Below are 21331 nucleotides of genomic sequence, written 5' to 3' on the forward strand. Positions count from 1 at the left end.
AATTCCAAACTTACAGGGGAGGACATTGGGGTTTACAGAGACTGTTGTCCTGGACTTCACTATCCAGTGGCAGAGCTGGGTTTTGAACCCAGGGATGTCTGGTTCTAAAGTCCATGCTTTTAATCACTGCATTTTATTGACCTATTTAGTGAGTGCTCAGGGAGCACCATTAAGTGAGTGCTCAGGGAGCACCATTAAGTGAGTGCTGAGTTATCATTGGAAGCTGCAGGGATTAATGGTAGAGACACTCCCCAATAGAAGCCAGCCACAAACGCCCAGTCTGACACTTGGAGGCTTTCTCTTCTGTTATATTCCCTTTGATAGAGTTATTTTCTTTCTTCTGCTCAGGCAAAGTGGGGATTAAGGTCAGTTTGCTCTCCGAGAGTTCATAAAAATGTGAGGTCTAGAAAGGTAAAGTTATTTTGGGTCAAAACATTCCCGAGTGTGTCAGGGGCATTGAGGCAAACCTTGAAATTGGCTTTGCAAATGGTAGATCTTTGTGTGGCTGGCTCTGCAAGTGGGCCATGGTGTGGGCGTTTGAAATGGACTGGGGGATAATGAGAATGGTTTCCCCTGGGGAGGCCATGGGTGACCAGGTCCTGAAGGTCCCACCTACCCATGCCCTTTAAACGGAAATCAGAATGGGGGACTGGGAGAACTGCTGTCAAGTTGAGGAAAAGTGAAAGAGGGAAAGAAAAGGGCAGGCAAGTGTACAGGGCAGTAGCTCAGGTAGGTTACCTGGAACAGGCACCTGTCTGGCAGCGGCAGGAGGCAGAATAAATGTTCCCAAGAAGGCCAGGCACACCATGGGCTGCCCAGTGCCCACTTCCACCCCCCAACAGTGTTGCTTTGTCACAGGAGTGTCCTCTAGCAGCCAGATACAGTGCAAAATCACGCAGGCTGCTACACAACGACAGTCAGCCCTCCAACCCCAGACGGAGGCCCTGCCCCTGCGGCCTCCATGGCTGCTGCCTTCCAATGCCCTTAGCCCTTCCTCTTCCCCTCCTGCTGAGTTCTGGGTGGTGTGAGAGCCTCTAGGATGGCTGGGGCAGGTCACTGGGGAGAGTGGGGCCAGAATGGGCGTTGGTGACAGGAAGGGGGCCAGGAACAGAGGGTGTGTGAGATAGAGTGCGTGCATGGCGAGGCCAGAGAGTAGCCCATCAGAAGGCCACTCGGGAGCCATGGGTGGGTGTTGGGAGGTGCTGCGGGTGATCGGAGGTCCCCTGAGCAGGATGATGTGACCCTGAAGTGTGGAGAGACAGCAGCTGTAAGAAAGGTGTGTCACCAGCCCTACCAGGTGAGAAGCAAAGAAACATGTCAAGGCCCGAAGATGAGGACAAGGGGGAGGAAAGGAAGGAGGAATCCAGGTCCAGGTTCTGCCCAGGAGGGACTGGCATGGTAAAAAACTCCCACCATTCCTTCAGGAAGACAGGGCTCCAGAGGGAAACCCCAGTGTGTGTGTGGAGCGTGAGGTTTTATGCAGCATGTGTCCAGGATGTGGCCCTGGATTTAGCAAATATGCTCATTCTGAACCCCTCAGAGCTCTTTGCAGCTGCTGCTGGGTTGGGAAGTGAGAGTGGCATAGAAAAAGTGCAGGCCCTCTAGGGGAAGTGGTTTGCTCTGGGGCCCAGGGCATTAGCAATAGCCTGAGGCATGCAGGTCTCCTTGTGCACAGCCCAGCTCCTGACCACTGCGTCCTGTGGCACCTGTGACCCCTGCATCTCCATGGAGCTACCAGCTGCCACAGAGCCAGCAGCTCAGTGGAATCCCCCAACTTAAAGGAAAAGGCAAACAACAACAACAGCAAAAAAAGCATGGACAAGTTTGGGAGATGAGGAGGGTTTCGGAGGTGCCTGCTCTTCCCCTGCCTTGCGCAGCCAGAATTAGCCAAGCTCTCCCAGGCTGAGGGATGTAGATTGATTGCCTGGTTTTATTAAGGACAAAGTGCTTTTTGATAGTGTGAGGGAAGCTGCTCCCCAGGGCGGGGATTCCGGCTCGGAGCTCCCTGAGCATCGATCGCTGGGGCTTCCCTGTCTTGTGCTGAGCTGAACTCGGGCTTTGGCAAGCAATGAAGAAGCTATGATTCTTAAAGGAGGGAACTCTGGGGGAGGCTGGGCAGACCACACACCGGGCTCTGTCATCAGCAGGCTTTCCCACCTGCACCCGGGAGGGACTGCCACTACAAATAACAAAGCTGGCCAGGCCATGAAATCTTTGCCAGCCACTTACCATCCTGGTTGCTTCACCTACACCATCTGACTCGCTCTTGACATAAAATGTACCAGGTAAGACCTTATGACGACCCGCATCCCCCCTACCCCGCCCATAGTGTAGATCAGGAAAATGAAGTAACACAAGGCCAAGTACGCTCATCAAGGTCCCGTCATTAAGTCCTGGCCCCCAGATTCATACCTAGCCAGGTCAGATGCTAACACTCAGATCCTTACAGCCACGTCTGGACACAGGGTTATATGGACATGGCCCTTCTGATGCAATTCCCAGGGACCCATTATACAGACCCCTGCGGTGTAAAGGGAGAGGCTCAAACAGTAGGGATGTTTGTATGGGGCTTAAGAAAATCCTGGGAGCAAATAAGCGATGTGCTTGTAAGGCTGTTGAGGCCAGCTCTGGGTCGGGGGATTTAGAAGCCATGGGTGCAGCACCCAGTCATAATGAACTGCATTGCTCCATGGGCTTTTCCAAAGCATCTTCCTCTTTCCACGATCAGTTCTGGCATGAATCACTACAATTTCGTGAGACTGGTAGGCTGGGAATGGAACCCTTGCACAGGTGAGGAGACTGGAGTACAGAGAGGGGAAGTGACTCACCCAAGGTCATTCAGCTCACCAGGCTGATCTGTAATTGGAGACCATGTTTTCTGACCATAGGCCCTTCTTCTACATTGTGTATATGGTATTTTCCTTTCTAAGCTGCAAACAGGTTGTACACAAGCAGGTGTATATGAAGTGGCAAAAATAAATGGATAGGATCATTCAGAATCGCCAGCCTACAGACCAAAGTAAATGGGATGCCACATGACATTGCAGCAGAGCAATTGTGACCAGGGTGCGGTGAGTTGGGTCCTTTCAGGGTGAGGCCCCTGTTTTGCATGACAGTGCCTTTGAATGCCCCGTCCAAGGGTCCCAAGCCCACCTCTGACTAGGGAGCCTTCCTGCTTCCCCTTCATAGAAGAAAGCATTGAAACCAAGCGGGTAGGCAGGGAGAGTGCAGAGCCGGGCTTGGCTGTGATTAGGGGGTGCTGGGGGCCCGTGCGGGGGCAGGACTCACTCTTGACTGTGAGGAACATGGACTTGCTGATGTCAGTGCCTACGCCGTTGCTGGCCTGGCAGAGGTAGTAGCCGATGTCCTCTTCTAGGACGTGGCGGATCAGCAGAGAGCTGTTGGGCAGGATCTGGATGCGGCCAGTGAGGGGCACAGGGTGGTACTGCTGGGGGTTCCCGCTCCCTGGAAGAAGGCAGCTGTTAGGAGGGCTGAGTTGGCACTGGGCGTAGGCTGAGAGTGCTCCAGGAATGGCCCTGATGCCTTGCTCTTGCTGATCTAGGGCCATTTTGTAGCAGAGCTGCACCATCCGCAAAGTGCCGAGGCCACACAACTCCTGGCAGGCGACAGAAAAGACCACCCACAACCCCCAGAGGCCTGGCCTTGCCCCAGCTCTGAGGCAGGGAGATGGGGTTGGGAGCCTCAGCTTAATGCCCACTTTGACACTGGCATGGAGCTTCTTTGGGGTGAATTCCTTGGAGAGGAAGAAAGAGCTGTCTTTGGGCCAGTTGGTTGAAGGTAGAGAAGACTGAGCCGTTCAGTGGCAGTTGCCTGGTCTTAGGCAACCAGGCCGGGGAGAGAAGCTGGCATCCTCCAAGGGGGCCTTGTGGGCACCCCCTGCCCCTTCATTTCCCAGTGTCAGTCACGAACACAGTCTAGGATTGGGCCTTGCTCAGAAAACAAAGGCATCCTTGGGATGAAATTAGGCTCCAAGAAGGATCCTGACCCTGGAAAAGGTTGACAGGTGAGAAGCAGGGGGCTTGAAGGCTCTGGGACCCCAGGGCAGGGTGGGGTAGGGAAAGCAGGTATACACTAAGTTCTGGGGCTGGAGGTGGGAGGGGAGTGGTTGTGTCTGGGAGGACAAGAGGAAATATGGAGTCAGCATGATGGCTGTTCCTAGTCCACAGACCCCCCGGGGTGGCCGAGGATGACTTCAGGTCAGGTGTAGCCTGGGGTCCAGTGAGGTGCAGATCCGAGGACTCCCACCCAGGGGTAGGAGTTGCATGCAGGGAATAGGTTCAGATCCCATCAGAGCATCCTCCCTTTCCCGTCCCTGCCCTTCTTGGAGATTCTGGCTCGGCCAGAGGCTTACCCTTGGCATGCTTCCACATGACCTTGGGCGGGGGGTAGCCGTCCACCGAGCAGTTGAGCACACCAGCTTTGCCGTAGATGCCGTCCTGGTTGTTGGGTTGTACCACAAATCGAGGGGGCACTGCAGAAGGATTGAAGGGTGGGAGACAGACCATTTCAGCCTCTGCTGGGTCTCCTAGGGCTTGGAGCACCTTCCATCTGAGGGCAGCCCTATCTGGGCCATGATAAAGTTGGAAGCAGGCAGCTTCTGAAACCCAAGATGCTGAGAGCTTTTGTTGAGTACTGGGTTGGGAGTTGGGAGTTCTGAGTTCTAATCCCACCCTTGCCACTGACTAAACTGAGCAAGTGTCCCTCTGCTCAGAGTTTCGGTTTCCCGCCCTGGAAAATAAGAGGTTTGGGCTCTAGCAAGGTCCTAAAAAATCATCTTTGAAAGCCCCAAATATGCCCGCACAAGAGACAAGAGTTCATTTTTTTTTTTCAAGATGTTCTTGAAGGGCCCTACTGGTGCCAACCTTCCACAAGCCTGTGATTTGAGTTGGAAACCTAGAGGGAGTGTAGTACTAGCAGCAGGCAGAGCCGGCTCCTCCCTCCCCTGAGGCTGGCCTGTCCCTGCTCACCGCGCACGATGAGCTGGCGCTCCCGGCTCACGGTGGCCGCCGCGTTGCTGGCGATGCACGTGTAGTTGCCGTTGTGCTTGAGGGAGACACTGGAGATCTGCAGGGAGCTCATGAATTCCTTGCTCTCGATGGTCACGCCCGAGCCTGAGATGATCACCTGTCCGTCCTTCCTCCAGGTGATTCGGATGGGCATGTCCCCCGAGGACACCACACAGGGAATGTAGAGCAGCTGGCCGATGGAGGCAGGTGGGAACTCGAAGGGCTGGATCAGAGGGGGTACTGGGAAGGCAAGGGGGTGCTGCCGTCGGACTCTCACCTGGCCAACACCGCCTCGCCTTACCTGGGGCTCTGGGTTGGGCCTTGGACAGAGCTCCCCTGGGGAACTAGGGCCTTATTCTCCTATACACGCAGGGTCTCCTAATAGTGCCTGGCTCCTGTCCCTCTTCCCACCCAGGTCAGGACCCACTGTCTCTGTTCAGGGCCTCGGCTGGCCTGCATTGACTCTGACCTTCCTATATGTCCTGGAATTGGATTCATGCCTGCTGACCTCTGCTCACCTTTTCCTCCAGCTTCCCTGCTGCTCCTTGGCACCCCTGTACCCACATTCTCATCCCAGTGATGCATCCCACAGGTCTCTGAGCATCTGGGATAGAGGTGGGTTGCCCGGTGGCAACAGAGGAAGGGCGGTGCTGGGACTGTGCCCCAGGCATGTCCTATGGCTGCCCATCTGAAACCAGGGTGCTGCACTCTGGGTTCTCCCACAGGACCCTCAGCCACTTCACCCCACTCCATTATCATCGAGCGTAGGACAGGCACGTGGAAGCTCACATCTCTGTTCAGTTGCTTTATAAACACGATCTCACTGGGTCCTCCTTCCAATAAAGTCCCCATTTTACAGATGAGAAAACTCAGGTTCAGAGCAGAGAATAAATAGCCCTAGGTTGCCCTGCTCATAAGATATGACCATGGGATTTGAAACCTGGTCTGCTCTCCCAGTCCCAGTCTCGTTAACATGTGGCTTGGTTGCTTCTCCCAGAAAGCCCCAAACATGCCCAGACAAGAGACAAGAGATCACTTTTTTTTTTTTTTTAAGACAGAGTCTTGCTCTGTCGGCCAGGCTGGAGAACAGTGGCGTGAACACGGCTGACTGCAGCTTCAACCTCCTGGGCTTGAGCGATCCTCCTGTCTCAGCCTCCCAAGTAGCTGGGACTGCAGCTACCGTGCCTGGCTAATTAAAAAAATTCTTTTTAAATAAGAGACAGGTCTCATTATGCTTGCCAGGCTGGTCTCAAACTCCTGGTCTCAAGTCATCCTCCCATCTCGACATCCCAAAGTGCTGGGTTCACAGGCAGGAGCCACCACACCTGGTCCAGAGATCTTTTTGTCTTGTAGGTGAGCTCCCTTAGGTGGCAGGAAAGAGCAGAGAGGAAGCCCTGTCCTCTGCAGGACAGCTTCTGGGCAAAGCACCATCCACCCAGCCTTCCCCCCCGCTAGAACTGCAGCCTACAGCCCCTACCAACACTGCCTACATCTCAGCCCCTGGGGGGGCCTGTCTGGAGCCTGAGTTGCTGTGAGATGGATCCTCCTTTCTCGGCTCTGGCTAGAGCATCAGCCATTATCTTTATGATAACTCAATTAGGCTGCAGCGACTTCCCCAGCAAGTGGGGGAGAAGAGAGTGAAGGAGATAGACAATTAGCTTAACAAGGATGAGCACCCAATAGATGAGATCTCCTTCCTGCAGTTGAATAATTAAATTACAAGGCCGTGCATAGTCCTCTGGCCTTCTCCCAGGCACCAGCCCCACCCCTCCCTGGAAGCCTGCTACTCTCCACCCTGGGCCCATCCAGAGTGGCCACAGTGGGGGATGGGCTCTGGGGGGAAGGATGGATGGCGTCAGATGCATGGCCCTCAGCCCTCAGGGCACCCCTATACTTTCAGGGCTCAGAAGGGAGCTGCCTGCATGGAGCAGCCAGGTATGGACATGGGAAAACTCAGGTAGCCCTTTGCATCCTGGGAGAGTTCTTGATCAGGAGCTCTAGGTCCAGAGCAAGTGACATTTAGGAGGGATGTGGCCTCTATGACCCTCAGTAGGGCCCTCAGCTGATCTTTCCAATGTCATCTTCCACTTCCTGCTCCCTCCAGCCTGGGCTCCTCCAGCATGCAGTGAACGCCTCAGCCCCATGCCTCAGTCCCCAGGTGAGCACCGCTGAGCGTGTGTCCTTCTCACCCCTCACCACACGGGCTCCTCACCCACCAGCTGGCTTTGATCCACCTTATTCCAGACCCACCTGGAACCTAAATCCCAGCCAGCTTTTCTGGGGTTCTGGTCATGGCCCGGACCACCTCATACCAGTCTCGGAGTGCCTTTTTTCCAGGGGGTGGGACTCTGCCCCCAGTATTCTGAGTGGTTTACTGGGCCATGGATATCTTCAGATATATTTCTCAGGAGCCCTGACTCTAGCAATGGCCCAGTGCCCATTCCTGAGACCTCCTGTTGGGCCTTTGCTGACCCCTTCCCAGTGTATGTGTGCCTAGGACTGATCTAGGCCTCCTGGCCCCCTTGGGCTTTCTGACGGATTGTAGCAGAGACCCAGAGGTTCTGCCCAGCTTGTTTCCTTAGGCCTAGAAGAACCAATGCTGGCCAAGTCCTCCTGCCCACAAAGGCCTCCTTGGAAACACCCCCATATCCTTTCAAATCTTGCTCAAATGCCACCTCTTCCATGAAGCCCACCTTCCTTCCACACAGCCCTGCAGCCTTCGGTCCACACCTGGATTAGGGCAGGTCTCGCATGGTCATCGGGTAACTGCATTACCCCCTCCCTGGGGGTCTTATATACTGGGTCTTATTCATCCAGCGAACTGTAGGTACCTGACTGTTGCTTGTTGGGTGAGGAAATGAATGAACGTATGTCTGAATATTATTTCCTTGGGTGACCTCAGAAGTTCACCTGCGAGGGGGCAGGGGGTACAGCAAGCAAAGGATGGGGGCTCAGCCAGAATGAGAGGGGGCTCTGTGCTGTTCCTTGAGATGCTTTGGGATTCTGGAGGCTTGTCTCTTGGTCCTTCCTAGGGGCCAGGCCATTGCTGTCAAAGCACCAAACCAGCTGCTGTGATTTGAGAGCCCTGTGGATGCTTCAACACGAGCGAGGAGAGAGTGGAGGCAAGAAGGAGGGGCTGGAGAACAGGATGTGTGGGCAAAGCAAGGAGGTGGAAGCTTCTGCAGAGCGGGGAGAAAGCTAAGGGGCTTGGAGGGCCAAGCCCAGACACAGAGGGCCAGAATATCACATTTCCATCGAGGACAGAGCCAGTGGATAGAGACAGTGAAATCAGGTGGGAAGGTTCAGGCAAGGAGAAGACTGTCTCTCTCAAGTAAGGAGGAATTTAGATAATGGAGCAAGTTACTAAGGCAGGTTAATTCATTAATTAACTAATTCATCTAATATTTATGAAATGCTGCTCCGTGAAGGCATTATGCTCCGTGTGGGCTGGGGAAAGTAGAAATATGCTTCAGCTACAGACAGAGCCTCGGGGAGCTTCTCATTTACTAGGGAAGGCAAGATACTTCCCCAAAGATGACTGGACAAGGACCACCTGGATATGCAGACGCTGAGCTCGAGCAGAGGGCAATGTCATCCGGGGGGATGGGTGGAGGAGGTGGAATTTGAACTGAGGGTTAAAGGACACACATGCTTTCAAATAATATATGGGGCGAGGGAGAGAGCCAAAGGCTGAGCCAAGGGGTAGAGGCCAACTAGGAACTGTTATTCCTTCTGGTCTGAATAACATCGACAGCTCTGAGAGGCTGCTGAAGAAGAAAGTAGCCAACATCCATCCTGGGGAGTTAGACGTGCAGCTGGGCTGGCCCTGTGCTCCTGGAGGGCCGTTGGGAGGCAGATGACCAGATGACCTCCCAGAGGCCCAAGGCAGGCTCCTCACTCCCCTCTACTCCTGCTTCTGGGGCATGGACAGGTAGACGCATGGCTGGTGCTCGAGGCTAGCCACTCACATCTGATCAGTACACACACTGGGCAGCCTGGGGGGAGAAGAAACCCAGGGATCCTGGCTCATCCACCAGCCCATTCAGTCCTAGGAGCACTGTGAGTGGGGTCTCCAAAGCAGAGTGTGGGGACTCCTCCATATGTGTACATGACCAGTGTCCAATGCCTTCTGACCGTGAGTCAGTGGCATGGTCACTTTCCAGTACTTAGGGATAGTAGCTGGAGGCAGGGTCTGATCACCTGTACCCCAGTGATAACCTGGGCCCTTTTTACTGTGGAGTCCAGCCTATAGACCTGGCCCCGAATCCCAGCATGTCCCCAGCTGGCAGCTGGATGTAGGGGGCATGAATGCTTCACAACCTGGGGATTTCTCTCCAGAAGCCCTGCTTTGGCCACGGTCATCTTTAACAAGGTGCTGCAATGGTAAAGAAGCAGAGGCCAGAGTGGCTGAGAAGACACAGTGGTCGAGGCAGGCCGTTCGCTGTCCAGTCACTGTAAAGCTTTTATGGCCACTTGTGTGGGAGTGCCGCATGGAGGAAGGCATGCTGACCACCAGCCCGGCTCATAAACATTATATGGTGTCTCTCATCATCTCTCTTTGAGATGGAGCCTTTTATCTATTGCACCTGCTAGAAGAGTGCGTGCCGTGGGAAGTCAGAGCTTCTCTGACCTTGCAGCACGGAGATGGGGCACTAACCATGTCTAGACCCCAAAACGCCCAGTTCCAGACTCCACTACCCATTCAAGTGACTGTGGGCAAGGCACCTCCTTGTTACCATCCAGTCTCTGCACCTGAACCTCAGTTTTCTCATCCGCAAAATGGAGCAGTTGGACCAACTAATCTCTAAAGCCAGATACTGATTTTCTAGTTAAAACAAGTCCCGTATTTTAGGAATAATGACAACTGACTTAAGTTTTTTACATGACCCTCTCTTCTCAGGAAGTCCTTCCCAGATCGCCTTATTTGAAATTGCAAACTCCCCTCTCCTTGGCAGTCTCAGCCCCTCTCCTTTTTACAGGAGACATCTCTGGGGTATTTGCCATAGTTCCTTTTCCTCACTAAAATGTAAACTCCCTGATGGCAGGGATTTTTGTCTATTTTGAGCATAGCTGTATTTGAAGAACTTAACACAGTGCCTGGAATCTAGTGGAGGCACAGTAGATGTCACCGAATGAATGACATCCGCAGTCATTATCCTCGTCACGAGCCCTGTCTGTCCCATGGGTGAATGCTTGCTCCTCTGTCCCTGGCTCCCTTGGCTGAGGAAATGAGGTTGTTGGGACGGCTTCCTTGGTGTTCCTCCCCGAAATGCAAGGAGGCCATCTCCTCCTAGGGAGCCTGTTGTGCCCCCTTCCTGTGGATTCTAGTGAGATTCCTTCCAAACCTCCACCTTCACCAGTAGCAGGCACTTGGCCAGGTGGCTGACTCTCCCTTAAGCTTATGATCATAGAAACCTCTAACCCACTCACTAGGGTGGGAGAGGGTCTCTGGCAGACGCTCCCAGGCATACGGCAGAGGCTGGATGGAGCAGTGCTGAAGCTCAGCATTGAGCGGCTAGGGAAAAATGAGGGAGAGAGGGAGGGAGCATGGGCATTTGGGAGAGAGAGTGTTTGTGTGTGTGGGGGGGTCTGTCCCTCTTCCACTTGCCCTCCACGGGAACTGGGCACCACCTGCCTGTCCCGGTCCTGCTGAGCATGGGCAGAAAGCACCTCATGCCCTTGTTTTGGCTCCAGAAGCCCTGGGAGAGTCAGATGGAGGAATGGAGATGTTTCTTCACAGAGCCAACGCCCAGGGACCCCAGGTGCAGCCCTGCCTTCCTAGTTAATTAAACATTCAGTCTTCATGCCCAGAGTTGCTTTTATGCTATGTTATTTTTCAGCTACAGGGGGCCCTAAAGTCACCAAATCTAGGTTTGATCTGTGTGCTCTCCTCTTAGCATCCTGCCAAGGATCTCTCCGGATGACCAGAGACAAACACTGCCTCCCCCGCAGCCTGGTTCTCCACTGCCAGCCAGGTTACGCAGGCCAAGGCACACACAGCCTCAAAGCACCCCCCAGCCTCTCTCCTCCCTGTTCCTCCCACCTTGCTGGGCCACCGCAGGCTCTCTTGGGCAATATTTCATGTGGTCCCACCTGCAGCCACCTTTTGTGGCTCAGGAACGTCGCCTTACGGGAGGGCACCGGCGGACAAAACGCTTGTGTATGTGTAACTGTTGGCGTGCATGTGTATGTGTGTGTGCTCAAGTGTGAATGGGCAAATGTGTTAAATTGCTGCATGTGCATGCAATAGGTGCCAGGGTGCACCTTCACGCGTGCTTGCACACACACCTCTGCACACGCTTTTTGGCTATGTGCTGCTGTTCTCAGCTTAGTGTTTGAAAAATTCATTAGGAAACAAGCAGTCCTGGAAGGAACGCAGTCCGCAGTTGTTTCTCTGGCTCATGGCACAGCAAGGTTCAGCCCCACCCTGCCCCTGACCCTTGCCCCACAGAGGGCTGGGGTGGGAGACTTCCCGTTTTATCTCAGGCTTCCAGTGCTCCGTTCCCCCATCCCCGCTCCCCCGCTTCGCCCTTTTCTACTTTCTAGCTCTGCTCTGAACCTTGGGTGGGATGCACTTCCTAGTCGGGCAGGAGCAGTGGGGCCTGAAGAGCTGCCCCCCAGACCCACTCCCTTCTCCCCCTGCAAGACAGGGCCCCTGCCATGCCCACGGGCACTTCCTCCACTCCCCTCCTCGGGTAGGTCTTGGAACAGCGCATCCGCTAATCAAGCAGCGTGATCATAATCAGCTCTGATGGTTCTTCTGCAAAAGTGCATTCTAATGAGGTGGGAGAGGGAGTCGGGGAAAGGATGGGAATGAGGGGGGCCGAGCTTTTGGAGTGGTGGGTGCATGGGGTCCCAGAGCCCCTCACACCAATGCTGCTTCTTGGTCTAGAGAGAAAACACCCATCTCAGGGCTGGATTTCTGGGATTTTTTAGACCCTGAGGATGGGGAAGGGGGAAGGTGTGCATGCAAGCCTGCGTACACACACACGTGTGCGCATGGGCACACACGTCCACATGCACAGGCACACGTACACACACCGTACATGCAACACACACACACATGCGTACACACATGCACACACACATACATGCACACACGCACACACACAACGCACACACACACGTGTACATGCACGTACAGGCACACACACATGCACACGCACACACATGCAGACACATGCACACACACACATGCACAAGCACACATGTACACACATACCCATATGCCTGCTTTATGCACAGCTTATTCTGGGTGCTGGAGGTTCACATGTGGCCGAGACATGGGCTCTGTCCTCTAGGATCTCACACACACACACACACACACACACACACACACACACACACCCCTTCCCTCCCCTTCCCTTCCTCTCTCTGGTCTGCGGAGACACTGTCGCTCAGCACCATCACAACAGGCCCAGCAAGTCGCTGAGACGGAATGCATCAGATTCAATTCATTAGGACTGATCGCTCCCTGAATGGGGCTGAATAATTGATGAGCAGAAGCAGCTTTCAGGATGTTCCGAGTCCTCTGAGGCCCACCGCAGCCCTGTTATTATTTTATTTTTAAGCCAACAAACCCGACCAAATGCTCACCAGCGAGGGCGGGCGAAGGGAGTGGAGCAAAGGTTAGACGTTTTAATATGTGATGTTTACAGTGTAAACTCTCGGTCCACCGCTTGTAAGGGAAATGGATATAGGCTGCCTGGCCGGTGATGTTGTGTGAAGGAGGCAGGCTGCACACTATCCATGGCCACCAAGCTGATTTGTCCCAGATGCCAGGGGCGGGGACATGTCCTGGGGGTTGTGAGGTCCCTGGTGGCATGGCAAGCCCCCTGGGCTGGGCAGAGAGAGTGGCCAGGATGCCCTTCCACATGGCTCGGTTGCAACAGCAGGGAAATGGGGGTTTGGCTGTGAGGGTATCCTCTCTCCTCCCAGGCCTCAGATGGCCACAATTGAGGTTTCCTAGTAAGTCCTCAAAATAGACTATAAGAATCTACTTTCACGCCTGTAATTCCAGCACTTTGGGAGGCCAAGGTGGGTGGATCACCTGAGGTCAGGAGTTCGAGAACAGCTTTACCAACACGGTGAAACCCCGTCTCTACTAAAAATGCAAAAATTAGCCTGGCATGGTGGTGTGCGCCTGTAATCCTAGCTACTCAGGAGGCTGAGGCAGGAGAATTGCTTGAATCCGGGAGACAGAGGTTGCGGTGAGTTGAGATAGCACCACTACACTCCAACCTGGGTGACAGAGTAAAACACCATCTCAAAAAAACAAAAAGAGTCCATTTTTTGGGGGTTCACAGTAAGGTTTCCTAGTAAGTGACTCCAACCCAGCCTAATGTTTCAGTTTCAGTTCAAAGCACACACTGTCTGGCACTGTGACGGGTGTTGGGCACGCAGGAGGTGTGTGACTCAGCTTCTGTGTGCTGATGGCAGGAGCGCGGGGAGAAGTCCTGACCTAGTCTTCCACTGCCACTGTTCAGTCCTTCCAGCTGGCCACTATGCCCTTCCACTGGATGTCCAGCATTATCCCATGCTTCAGGGTTCCCCCACAAACGCTTCTCTTCCTATATGTCCCCCTTGCTGCTGGCAGCGAATCTGTTCCATGTTGCTTCCAGTCATGAGGCAAAGCAGCAGCCAGGGGGTCCCAGGGCTGTCCCTCTGTGCCAGGGCCCCCTTCCCGGGCGTGGACCCCTCTTCTCTTTTTCTTCCTTCCATGGGCTGGTAGCTAGCTTTCCTCCCCTGGTCAATGCTATTCTTCCCTCTCTTCCCTTGGGGATACGGAGGGGTGCTACCTAGCTTAGCTTTCCCTCCCCGCTGCCCTGGTGCAACACAGATGCTCAGGAGAGGGGAGCCCCAGGTGACAGGAGCCCTCAGAGTTCTCAAGGACTCTTGTCTCTTCCACTCCCTCCCCAGGCCATTCTTGGTAGGAGCCCAGGTTCTAGAGTTATGCAGACCTGGGAAAGATTCTGACGGTAGATGGCAATTTACTTAACTTTTCTTTTCTTTCTTCCTTTTTTTTTTTGTTGAGACAGTCTTACTCTGTCTCCAGGCTAGAGTGCAGTTGTGCAATTTCGGTTCACTGCAAACTCCGCCTCCCGGGTTCAAGCGATTCTCCTGCCTTAGCCTCTGGAGCAGCTGGGATTACAGGCATGCACCACCATGCCCAGCTATTTTTTGTATTTTTAGTAGAGATGAGGTTTCACCATGTTGTCCAGGATGGTCTTGATCTCTTGACCTCATGATCTGCCTGCTTTGGCCTCCCAAAGGGCTGGGATTATAGGCATGAGCCATGGTGCCCGGCCTACTTAACTTTTCTATGCCTCCACTTTCTGCCCTGAAAACTGGAGAGGAAATGGTACCTGCCTTAGGTGAGTGGGCAGTTGTGGGGTGGAAGATGGCAGTGCACGTGGAGCATGGAGCACCATGAGGGGTGCACAGTGTGCCCGCCTCAGTGACAGCAGCAGATCATTGTAACCATTACAGCCTGCTGCGAGAGCACAGGATGTTGGCTGGAGACACCCAGACCTCCCTTCCTCCCAGGTGGAGCCCCAAGCTGAGGTCTTCATGCTTTTGGAGCCTCTGGCTGCAGAGGACAACCCATCCGCTTATCCTCCCCAGGCCTGAGCCCACCCTGTCTCTTCATGAAGAGACATAGCTCTTCTGCCATCACAGCTATGGCTGACTCAGTACCCCACCCCTGCGGCCTGGTTTTTACTGGCCTCTCCTTAGTCAGGCCTGGGGGATCCACCTCCCCAGCCTGGCCCTAGGGCAACCACACATCATCCAGACAGTCTCCTGGCCTGTCAGTTCCAAAGACAGGTCTGAAACACTGGGGGTTTCGAACACCTGCACAGCCCCAGAACCAAGGAGACATCGTCATTGACTCACACGCTCATGTGTTTGCTCATTTATATTCACTCATGCATTTGATCCACAACCAGGCATGAAACACAGACCTCACCCAGGTGTGTGTGAAGGGCCCAGGAGGGAGGAGGCTTTTTTTTTTGAGATGGAGTTTTGCTTTCGTTGCCCTACAATGGCGTAATCTTGGTTCACTGCACCATCTGCCTCCTGGGTTCAAGCAATTATTCTGCCTCAGCCTCCCGAGTAGCTGGGATTATAGGCATGTGCCACCACACCCAGATAATTTTTGTATTTTTAGTAGAGATGGGGTTTCTCCATGTTGGTCAGGCTGATATCCAACTCCCGACCTCAGGTGATCCACCGCCTCGGCCTCCCAAAGTGCTGGGATTACAGGTGTGAGTCGCCACGCCCAGCCAGGGAGGAGGCCTTTAAGCACCACGCAGCACTTTCCAGGCCTCGAACAGTACTAGCAGGTGGAAGGGCGTTCCCAGTCCTGTAGACGCAGCCTGGGCTGGGCACTGTGTGTCCCACAGGGAGTCAGGGCTCCCAGTGTGATCCCTCCAGCCTGGCCTCCTGTTGCTGGTCTCTTGTGTGGCCCCGCCGAGTTCCTGGGTGCTCCATCCTGACGGCAGAGGCCCCATGCAGCCCATCTCTGACCTGGCCTCTTCCCAGAGGTGGCCTGCCTCCTCTGTCTGCAACTGACCCCTCCTGCACCTGTAGTGCATGCTGTCTTGTCATGCAGCTTGAGGAGGAAGCTGGATGTAGAGGAACTCAAGGCCTGTGTTCACCCACAGTCTTCTGCCCTGCTCCCTTTTTTCTGAATGCCAACCTGAGGCCTCTCTTGCTCAGCCTTCTGCTCACTCAGGATTGCCTACTGCTGCCTGACCCACAGCTGGGGAGGGGCCCGTGCATCCTGGGTGGCCAGGCGGACAGGGGCCCTGGCTGGGGAGGGAGGCCTACCTTTGACGGCCACGTGGACACTCTGGCTGATGGAGAGCTGGGGCTGGATGAGGACGCTGCACAGGTACTCCCCCTCGTCCATGCCCTTCTGCACATCGGTCAGCTTGAGGGTCCCGTTCTCAAACACCACCTGGCGGTGGTTGTCCGGCAGCAGCAGGGCGTCCTTGTACCACTTGATGGAGTAGTAGGGATAGCCAATGACCCTGCAGTTGATAAGGGTGTCCCGCCCGGCAACTGCTGTGATGTTCCTCATGGCCCGGATGCTGGGGGGGCCTGGACAGGGGTCAGGAGAGAGGAGGAGGAGAGGAGGGGCATGTGCTGCCGTCAGCCAGGGACAGCTGGGCACCACCCTGCGGTCCTCTTCTCAGGCGTTTGGCCCCTGAGACTTTCAGGGGGTGGATGTTGGATGGGGGCACAGGGATAGCTTTTTGCAAAGCCACAGACAGGGGCTGGAATTGGGGGTGCCCAGGACTTACTGTTACTAGCTTCAAAGAATTGCAAACAGATGCAGTATATACATGCCTGGGGCAAGAGCCATTCCCCTTGTGGGACCGGGATAGGACCCCACTGCAGCCCCAACAAGAAGTGACTGGGATTTGGGAGGGCAAGTACTCATTTACGGGGAGATTAAGATTTTGGGATTAACGTGGAAAAATGGAGATTTTGTTCTTTCCATTCTCCTTCTTATTTTGATCTTGTACCCAAAAGGATTTTATTTATTTTTATTTATTTATTTTTTTTGAGACAGAGTTTCGCTCTTGTTACCCAGGCTGGAGTGCAATGGCGTGATCTCGGCTCACCGCAATCTCCGCCTCCTGGGCTCAGGCAATTCTCCTGCCTCAGCCTCCTGAGTAGCTGGGATTACAGGCACGCGCCACCATGCCCAGCTAATTTTTTTTTTTTTGGTATTTTTAGTAGAGACGGGGTTTCACCATGTTGACCAGGATGGTCCTGATCTCTTGACCTCGTGATCCACCCGCCTCGGCCTCCCAAAGTGCTAGGATTACAGGCGTGAGCCACCGCACCCGGCCCCCAAAAGGATTTTAATTAACTACTTAATGATGACAGGAAGGCCTTCGCCAGCTGAGCTGATGACTTTCCTTCAGTAAGTAAATGTGGGTTGTAGGAGCTGTGAAAGGGGCTCTGATAATGCTGGCTGGGGGGAGAGAGTGTCCTGGGCTGGGCCTGCTGGGCAGATGGCAATCTGGGGTTTGGAAAGGGGGGTTCAGAGGCTACCAAGCAAGATGGTACTCCATGGGGTACAAGGTACTCTCTGGGCCTCAGGTCCCCATCCAGAACATGAGGGGCCCAACTGGGAAATCTTCCAGAGCCCTGCATCTCTGTCCCCCTTGCAATTCAGAGGAGAGAGCAGGAGGGTGGCCAAATGGGAAACTCACACTTCCGCGGGGGGTCCAAAGCCTGGCACAGGCAAATTTAGCAAAAATTCCACCTTTGCTCCCTTTCCTGCTCCCATGGTAGCCAGGAGTGCCCCTGGATCAGTGTTCCTTCCCTTCTTGCTGTCCCCCAGCTCCTCTGTCCTTGGGTCAGGGGTCAAATGAAGACCAGTCAGACCCCACGGGGCTATAGAGAGCTTCAGAGGAGACTGTGTTCTCACCACAGTGACTTGGAGAGCTGAGATGTGGGGATGATGCCCTTGAGGCCTCTTTTCTCCACTCTTGGAGGCTGCCTGGACACCCCCACCCTGCCTCATCCTCTCACTCTTGATGGTGTGAGCCTTGAAGGAGAAGATGATGCCCTGGCTCCTGGATGCTTACACCTCCTAGAGCATTTTGGGGGCTAGCTCAGTGGGAAGACACAGGGAGCACAGCTTGGGTGGGCACCCATGTTAAAGGCCAAGCCTGGTCCCCAGCCCCTGCCCTGTGTTGGTCTTACAAGGCCCTGGTGGGGCTGGCAGATACCAGCAGGTGCTTAGCATACTTGGGCCCCAGAGAGATTTGATGGGGGGGAATGGGCTAGAGGGTAGGAGGAGGGTTGGACAGGTGGGATTTCTGGAGAGAAGGAAGGAGGAGCGGGGATGGGGAGGTGAAGGAGGGTGAACTGTACCAGACACACACACGCACAAAAATGGATGATGGCACTTGAGGAGGGCGGGGAAAGGGGACAAGAGAGGGGAGAGAGACCTCTACTAAAATCAAAATGACGATTAATAATAAGTACTAATCAGCACAAGAATAATGGTAACCACAGAGATGGCAAAGGAACTCAAAAACCTATTCTGATATTTAAATGTAGACAGGCACCTCTTACGTTTATTCGCGCCTGATATTCAGCACTGCCCACCGAGTTCCGCGCTGTGCACCGGTACACGCCCCCATCACGGATCTGGGGGCCTGTGATGTTCATGTGGCTGATGGTGGTGCCATCTGACATGGTGTACTGGTTGGTTCGGTGGCTGCCATCCCGCACGATGGGCTCGTCGTCCAGGGCCCAGGTGACTGTAGGGGGCGGGGCACCCTTGGCCGCACACATCAGTGAGAACTGCTCCCCAGGGTTGACGACCTTCTCGCTGAAGGACGAGACGATGCGGGGCGTGCCATCTGCAGGGAGCGAGGAGCCCCCTTCAGGGTCAGAGAGCCATGAAGAGACCGTCCCCCGCGGCCACCCCACCTCAGCAGGGGCGGAGGCAAAAAGCAATCGCAATAAGAAAAAGAACTTTCATGTACATCAGTTCCTCTGCTATCCACAGCCCCAAGAGGTGCCAGTTACTGCTGGACATGGATTCAGGCTGTAGGGTTTGCATCCTCCCTCAATCACTTATTAGCTATGGGTCTTTGGGTAAGTTGAGTAATCTCTGTTTTGTATCTCTTATGGGTAAATTGTGTAATCTCTGTTTCCTCACGTATCTCTTATGGATGGAAGATGGGGATAACAGCGATCGTGATTATACCCACCTCATCGATATTCAGAGGATGAAATGAATTAATGCATTTCAGAGGCTTCGCACAGCGCTTTGTAAGTTCTTAATAAATGTTAGTTCCTTTCAACTCTTCCTCTATTAATAAAGACACAATGTGGTGGCACGTGCCTGTAGTCCCAGCTACTTGGGAGGCTGAGGCGGGAGAATCACTTGAACCCTGGAGGCGGAGGCTGCAGTGAGCTGAGATCATGCCACTGCACTCCAGCCTGGGTGACAGAGTGACTCCTTCTCAAAAAAATAAATAAATAAAAATAAAAAATAAAGACACAAGCTCAGAAGTTAACTGTCTAGAACTACATATGGAACCACCTGGGCCTGTGGAGTCTAATGCCAGTTCCCTCTGCATGGGACCTCAGGAAGGGGTGGTGGTGCCACAGCCCCCTTAGCACAGGGTCTTAAGTCTGAGGCTGAAAGTGCACAGAGGCAGTGGCAGTGAGGAGTCTTGGCTGGGGCTTAAGTCTTGGCTAACAGAATAACCTTGGACAAGACAATTAACCTCTGTGCCCTGGCTTCCTCACGTGGAACACGGGAATGTAATTATTAACCCTGGCCATACTTCCACACAGGATTGTTTAAAGGATTAAAATAAGCATTAAGTACTTTAAAAGTAGGCCGGGCACAGTTGCTGACGCCTGTGATCTCAGCACTCTGGGAGGCTGCGATGGGAGGATCGCTTGAGCCCAAGAGTTTGAGACCAGTCTGGGCAATGCAGAGAGACCATGTCTCTATAAAAAATATAAAAAAATAGCCAGGTGTGGTGGCATGTGCTTGTAGTCCCGGCTACTTAGGAGGCTGAGGCAGGAGGACTGCTTGAGCCCAGGAGTTTGAGGCTGCAGTGAGGTATGATTGCATCACTGCACTCCAGCCTGGGCAACAGAGCAATGAGACCCTGTCTCTAAGAAACAAAAACAAGGAGCAAAAAGGAAGACAAATGTTTGTCTGGTTGGGGTGAGGAATGAGGGCTTAGATTCCTGGGTGCCTCACACCTCCAAGGAGCGCGGACCCACAGGCTGTGACGGGGAGACCTGGGGACGATCTGCTTGGGTTTGGCTGGCATCTTTGTCACAACAGATCCTTGGAAGGAACAGAATTGCATTGTGTTTGTTTTGGCAGCAATGAAGGAGGAGCTGGGGGAGCATTCAACTTGTTGGTAAGGACGGGGTTTCTGCCAGCCCCCACTGCACCTCTGTACAAATGAGGAAGCAGTGCCACCTCTGTGTGGATGCAGCCCAGTGCCAGGGCTCATGGCTTGGCAAATGAGGTGCAGGCTGGATTTCAGTCCTCACCTACCCTCTTGGCTGGGCAATGTGTGCAGTGAACAACCTGAACAACCATACTCAGAGGTGCTGGGTAAGGAACCCTGGGTGGTGGCAGCTTTAAAAGAGGAGAGAGAAACAAACATGTAAAACCCAGGATGCTGGTGAGACAGAGCCTGTCTTGAAGAAGTCTCAGGCAGCAGGAGGAACTGCTAGTCTAGAGGTTACTGGCACTCTTCCAGCCTCTGAAGACTCCTCTAATACTGAAGTTCTAGAAATGCCCGAGGGCAGAGAAAATACGGTATGATGGTTAAGAGACCTGAGCTCAAATCTCTGCTCTGTCCTTTGAGCAGAGCTGTGTGGCCTTGGGAAAGTGACCAAAGCCACAGTTTCCTCAATGGCAAAATGGGTAACATCATTAAAAAAAAATAAAAGGCCTCAGCCCAGGCAGGAGGATTGCTTCACCCCCAGTTCAAGCAACATAGTGAGACTGTCTCTAAAAAAAAAAAAAAATTAGCCAGGTGAACAGAATAACCTTGAATATTAGCATGGTGCAGGATGCTCCCCGCCTGTAGTCCCAGCTACTCGGGAGGCTGAGATGGGAGGATTGCTTGAGTCACGGACGTTAAGGCTGCAGTGAGCTGTGATCACATCACTGTACTCCAGCCTGAGAGACCTGAGAGTGGGACCGTGTCTCAAAAAAGAAAAGAAAATTTAAATATAAAAGAAAGGACTCCACCCAGGGCACTTGGGATGAGACGGTGCACTGGCGTCGTGTGTAGTGAGTGCTGGCTTAATGCCTCCTGGCACTGTTCCCACCTCAGCAGGAGGGAGGGCATGAGTTTGGCAGCCCTGAACCTGCCCCCACTTTGTCCTGGTGCCCCAGCTCACCCTCGAGTGCAATGATGGCGAAGTCCTGGGCGGTCTGGGCCTTGCGGGTGGCAAAGCACTGGTAGGCCCCGGAATGGCTCTTCTGGGCCGAGGTGATGAGCAGCGTCTCGTTGCTGAGCCCGCGGATGGAGATGGCCTCGTCGGGCAGCACCAGCTCCGTGTTTCGATACCAGCGGATGGTGAACTCCGGGGAGCCCGTGAGGGCACAGGAGAGGATGACCGTGCTGCCGATGCCGGTCTTCAGCTTCTTTGGTGTCAGGGTCACATGAAGGGGATCTGAGCGGGAGAGACATGAGGGGAAATGGGTGGGAGGGAAGAAGAGGAAAAGGGCTTACTGTGGGTGGAGTGCAGCTGGGGGCAGTCAGGAGTCACAAAAGGCCCGGGTCCTG

The 21331-nt window shown here is 54.0% G+C and overlaps 1 protein-coding gene across 4 annotated transcripts in view; it reads right to left on the reverse strand.

Moving 5' to 3' along the window:
• DSCAML1 (DS cell adhesion molecule like 1) overlaps positions 1 to 21331 on the reverse strand; it is a 374088-nt gene that overhangs the window by 82310 nt on the left and 270447 nt on the right. For 3 of the 4 annotated variants that reach the window (XR_013523070.1, XM_035264707.3, XM_002754464.4), the window contains 6 exons: positions 20943 to 21218; positions 18119 to 18415; positions 15858 to 16130; positions 4989 to 5267; positions 4373 to 4492; positions 3289 to 3465 (listed from right to left, as the gene is read on the reverse strand). Coding sequence is in view for 3 of the 4 variants with exons in the window: in XM_035264707.3 (XP_035120598.3) it covers positions 3289 to 3465; positions 4373 to 4492; positions 4989 to 5267; positions 15858 to 16130; positions 18119 to 18415; positions 20943 to 21218 (1422 nt within the window). In the remaining variant the exon portion in view is untranslated. The remainder of the gene's footprint in view (positions 1 to 3288; positions 3466 to 4372; positions 4493 to 4988; positions 5268 to 15857; positions 16131 to 18118; positions 18416 to 20942; positions 21219 to 21331) is intronic. The other variant, XM_078339584.1, reaches the window with a different exon arrangement.

Source organism: Callithrix jacchus, chromosome 10 (assembly GCF_049354715.1).
Source record: "Callithrix jacchus isolate 240 chromosome 10, calJac240_pri, whole genome shotgun sequence".
NCBI classification, from domain to species: Eukaryota; Metazoa; Chordata; class Mammalia; order Primates; family Cebidae; genus Callithrix; species Callithrix jacchus.